General features: G+C 47.5%; 1 protein-coding gene across 1 annotated transcript; it reads right to left on the minus strand.

Moving 5' to 3' along the window:
* Positions 1 to 4,204: 4,204 nt before the first annotated feature.
* On the minus strand, positions 4,205 to 5,338 carry HTR1D (5-hydroxytryptamine receptor 1D). The gene has a single exon (XM_065888789.1). The coding sequence runs from the start codon at positions 5,336 to 5,338 to the stop codon at positions 4,205 to 4,207; it is 1,134 nt and encodes a 377-aa protein (XP_065744861.1).
* Between the last annotated feature and the right edge of the window lie 210 nt (positions 5,339 to 5,548).

Here is a 5,548-nt window from a genome sequence, read left to right on the forward strand (position 1 = left end):
ATGTGAACAAACTGGAACCCTCACACACTGATAATGGGAATGTAAAATGGTACAGCCACTTTGGAAAAGTCTGGCAGTTCCTCAACAGGGTAGACAGAGTTACCATATGACCCAGCAACTCCACTCCTAGCTATATACCTAAGAGAAATGAAAGCATATGTCCACACAAAAACTTATACCACAAAGTTCAGAGCAGCAGTATCCAGAGTAGCCAAAGTGGAAACAACCGACACGTCCATCAATAGATAAATGAATAAATAAAATGTGGTATAGTCATACAATGGAATATTATCTGACAATAAAAGGAAATGTAGGGGGCTTCCCTGGTGGCGCAGTGGTTGAGAGTCCGCCTGCTGATGCAGGGGACGCGGGTTCACACCCCGGTCCGGGAAGATCTCACATGCCGCGGAGCGGCTAGGCCCGTGAGCCATGGCCGCTGAGCCTGTGCTTCACAACAGGAGAGGCCACAACAGTGAGAGGCCCGCGTACCGCAAAAAAAAAAAAAAAAAAAAAAAAAGGAAATGTAGGGACTGCCCCCCAATGCAGGGGGCCCGGGTTCGCTCCCTGGTCGGGGAACTAGGTCCCACATGCATGCTGCAACTAAGAAGCCCACGTGCCGCAACTAAGACCTGGAGCAACCTAAATAAATATTAAAGAAAAAAAAAGAAATGTAATAGTGATGTATGCTACAATATGGATCAACTGTGAAAAGAAAGAAGCCAGTCACAAAGTACCACGTATTGTATGATTCAATTTGTATGAAATATCCAGAAGAGTCCATCTACAGTGACAGAAATAGATTACTGATCGCCTAGGGAGAGAGAGGAGGGCAATGATGGCTAAAGTGTGCACGGTTTCTTTTTGGGGTGATGAAAACTGATTGCGGTGATGGTTCCACAACTCTGTGAAAATACTGAAAGGCATGGAATTGTACCGTTTAAATGGGTGAATTTATGGTATATGAATCATATCCCAATAAAGCTGTTTTTTGTTTTACATCTTTACTGGAGTATAATTGCTTTACAATGGTGTGTTAGTTTCTGCTTTATAACAAAGTGAATCAGTTATACATATACATATGTTCCCATATCTCCTCCCTCCTGCGTCTCCCTCCCTCCCACCCTCCCTATCCCACCCATCCGGGTGGTCACAAAGCACCTAGCTGATCTCCCTGTGCTATGCGGCTACTTCCCACTAGCTATCTATTTTACGTTTGGTAGTGTATATATGTCCATGGCACTCTCTCACTTTGTCCCAGCTTACCCTTCCCCCTCCCCATATCCTCAAGTCCATGCTCTAGTAGATCTGTGTCTATTCCCATCTTACCCCTAGGTTCTTCATGACATTTTTTTTTCTTACATTCCATATATATGTGTTAGCATACGGTATTTGTTTTTCTCTTTCTGACTTACTTCACTCTGTATGACAGACTCTAGGTCCATTCACCTCACTACAAATAACTCAATTTCATTTCTTTTTATGGCTGAGTAATATTCCATTGTATATATGTGCCACATCTTACGAATAAAGCTGTTTTTAAAAGGTTTACCAACCTTTGTTCTAGACAGTTAGGGAAGGCCTTGAGGTGGTGGCATTTGAGCCTCTTCTTTTGTAATTGGCTCAAAGTTCTCAAATAGTAACAGGTGGCATTTTACTGAGCACTTACGTGCCAGGCACTGTGTGAAGCATTTTGCAAATCACTGCCTCATTTAATCCTCACAAAGATCCTACGGCTTAAATACTGACAACTCCATTTAACAGATGAAGAAACTGGAGCACAGAGAGATTAGGGGACTTGCCCCAGGTCACACAGTTGATAAATGGCAGAACCGGGATCCAACCCCACGTATGCCTTTTTTTTTTTTTTTTTTTTTGCGGTACACAGGCCTCTCACTGTTGTGGCCTCTCCCGTTGCGGAGCACAGGCTCCGGACGCACAGGCTCAGCGGCCATGGCTCACGGGCCCAGCCGCTCCGCGGCATGTGGGATCTTCCCGGACTGGGGCACGAACCCGTGTCCCCTGCATGGGCAGGCGGACTCTCAACCACTGCGCCACCAGGGAAGCCCCAACCCCATGTATTTCTGACCTCAAAGCCTGTGCCTTTAACCACTGAGACACACTGTATGTACATAGTTCCCTGTCCAGTCTCTGGATTCCTGATCTTTCCCGGATCAGATCAGGAAGATGGCCCAAAGCGAGATGGAGGAGGTGGGGAAGAGCACAGCCTTAAAGGAAAGTAGGGAAGGGCACGCGGGGAGCAGAGGAGAGCAGCGAGCATGCTGAGACGTGTCTCTGGGCTCAGGGAGGGCCCCCACGGGGGCGAACAAGTCACTAACACAGTGGTTTTAGAAATTTGGGAACAACCTAGTGCCTAGAAATCACCTAGTGCAAGAAGTGCAGGGAGGTTTATTTAAAACAGATTCCTGGGCTTCACTGCCAGAGATTCTGATATAGTGGGTCTGAGCTGGGGACCAGAAATTCAATGTTGATGGAGTCTCCCTGGGAGATTCTGATGCAGATGGTCCAGGGACCACACTGTGAGATGTCCAGCAGAAACTTCAAGGTCAGCACAAGACTCCTCTGGGTGCTCCCCTACCCTTATCTTGGCATCCCTCCTTTTTTCTCCCTTTCTGATATTCCATATTCCTGACTCTCCTTCTCCCTGTGCCCAGAGACCCCATGGAGCATTACAGGCCTCCCAGGCTCTGTTCCTGCTCTTTTCTCCACCTGGTGTGACCTTCCCTACCTTCCTTTGCTCTGCCCCATCTCCCCCACGAGGCTTCATCACACCTCCCCTTCCTTAGTCTCCCACCCCCAAAAGGCTCATCTTTCGGGAGTCTGCTGATATGTCACGTCTTTATGAAATCTTCCCTAACCATAGGCAAGTTTCTTTATTGCAAAATGAGGATGAAAAGCAAACCAGAAATTGTATGTAAGGAGCATTGCAGGCGCTCAATACATAGCAGCTGCTATTTTTATATGGCTTGACCTTGGGCAGGTGAGTTTCTGTATCTCTAAAATGATAAGAGCTCTTAGGCCAAGCGCTGTATTAAAATATACAATAATATACCCATTATTTTCCTCATTTTACATTTGAGGGAAGTGAGGCAAAGAGGGATTAAGAAACCTGTCCAAGGTCACCCAGCTAGACATTGGTAGTACTTGGATTTGAACTGAGGCATTAGGTCCTCATCTGTAATCATGTTACACTGACTTCCATTGTTATGAGGCTCCAATGAAATAATAACTACCAGGACTCTGGCACAGGGCCTGGTATGTGGTAGGTGCTCAATAAATGCTAGAGACTGAATTGAATTGAAAGGTTTCTATGTCCAGGGAGAGGGGAAAAATTACCCCTTTGAGGCTTTGCTGATCGTGATGTTTCATGCTTTTCATTTGACAATACCCAACAGCTTAAGATCCCTAAAGAGAATGGGATATAGGAACAAAACTCAGAATGGTATTCCAAGCTTGGTAGGTGCAAATCCTGTCAATCTACTTCAATGGGCGTAACTGTGGGTTTTAACGTCAGAACATTAAGATGGTGCAGGGAAACTGGGGAAGGAGGATAGGCACAGGGTAGCTATCTGGTTCCAACCATCCCACTCCCCTGCCCCTGGCTTCTGAATCTCTCTCAGTCACTCTGTAGCATTGGCACCTCCAATGCTGAATCTCTCCCCATGAACAACTAAGGAAGATTCAATCTAAGAAGGACTCAGCGGAAGAAATATTGATACTTGGGTGTTAATTTCCAATTAAGGTGCCATATGGGATGGAAACCCATTCACCTGACTCCAAATTCTCTTTCAACTCAGGTCATTAATCTCATCTACCCTCTTTTAAGCTCCATACAAAACTTACGTAGACCAGAAAGCCTCCCGCTTTGAGCCTGGGGTCTTCCTACAGAGTCAGGCAGCTTTCTGCCTGAATTGCATCAATGGGGAAGCCTGTGGTCACATTCTTTCCAACATGGATGAACTGTGAAAATATACTAAGTGAGGTCTTGTCCCATTATACACAGCTGCCCAGCTTTGGGTGGCTCAGAGGTCAAGAAAACAGCAGCAAAAAAGAATGCTGAACAATTCTATTGATTGAACCAAAACCCAAGATATCAGGACTAACCCAGCTCTCAGGAAAAATAAAAAAGACAATTCCAGTTGGGTTACAGGACAAGAAAGATAACAAGATTTGCCACCAAACAAGACTAAGAGGCTTTCCCGAAATGGATGACTTTCTGAAATGCTTGCCGAAAGTCTTCGTTAAACACAGTATAGATTATTGGATTGATGAGGGAGTTTAGATAGCCTAGCCAGGTGAAAAAGTCAGAAAGGGCTGGGTGGATAGAGCAGGAGTCCCGGCAGATGGGGAGGACCAGAGATGCAACAAAGAAGGGCAGCCAGCAGATGATAAAGGCGCCCAGAATGATCCCCAGGGTTTTAGTGACTTTCCTCTCTCGGGCAGCAGAAATCCTCTGGCGCTCCAGGACACTATCCGCAAGCTTGATCTTCACGTGGTTAAAAAAGAGAGGGGAGCCGGCGGAATGAGAGTGCCCCTCGTGAAGGCTGGGATTGAGCGAGCAGAGCGAGGACCCCGCAGAGCCTGTGATGAGATGGGCTGTGGTAAAGCGCTTCCCGTAGAGGGATGGCGGATTCAGGATGCGGTTCCGGGCGGCCGTGTAGATCCGGCCATAAAGGATGATGAGCAACACAGACGGGAAGTAGAAGGCCCCACAGGTGGAATAGATGGTGTAGGAGATCTGAGAAGTGTTCACCAGGCAGTCCGACATCTCTTCCTGAGCTTTGGCCTGCCGCCAAAAGAGTGGTGGGATGGAGATGCAGATGGAGATGGCCGAGATGATGGCAATCATGGCGGCCGCACGGCCTGCTGTCCGGCGTTTACTATACTCCAGGGCATCAGTGATGGCCCAGTACCTGTCCAGAGCAATGACACAGAGATGCAGGATGGAGGCTGTGCAGCACGTGATGTCAGAAGACAGCCAGATGTCACACAGGAGTTGGCCAAAGCTCCAGGTGTGGGTGGTGGTATATGCGATGCTGATGGGCGTGACCAAGATGGAAACTAAGAGGTCAGTCATGGCCAGGGAGCCAGTGAGATAGTTGGCTGGGGTGTGGAGCTTCCCGGTCAGGAAGATGGTGGTAAGCACAAAGGCGTTGGAAAGGACTGTGGCCAGTGTGATGATGGAAAGGACCACAGCAAGAGAAATCTTGAGGGCTTGGAGGGTCCCTGGATCCCAAGCCCCCGGAGTTTCTATGGCATTCAGGGATCTGTTAGGAGCTCCCTGCAGAAGGCCTTCCACTGACTGGTTTGGTGGGGACATTGTAGGTGGCTCTCTCTTCCCACAGACTTTCACACACGCAGCTACTTCCTTCACAGTTGTTCTGCTCATAGAATAAGGTCATCCTTCTGTTTCACGCTGGTGGGAGGCAGCCATCAGAACAGACCCCAGTGAAAAGACCTCAAAACCTGACTATTTAAAGAACATTGAGGTGACTACCACCTGGTAGTTAAAGGTCTTTCCTAAACCAGA

This window comes from Phocoena phocoena, chromosome 1 (genome assembly GCF_963924675.1).
Source record: "Phocoena phocoena chromosome 1, mPhoPho1.1, whole genome shotgun sequence".
NCBI classification, from domain to species: domain Eukaryota; kingdom Metazoa; phylum Chordata; class Mammalia; order Artiodactyla; family Phocoenidae; genus Phocoena; species Phocoena phocoena.

Excerpts from the sequence above, each read along its gene's own strand:
- HTR1D (XM_065888789.1), bottom strand. The coding sequence starts at position 5,338 with ATGTCCCCACCAAACCAGTCAGTGGAAGGCCTTCTGCAGGGAGCTCCT.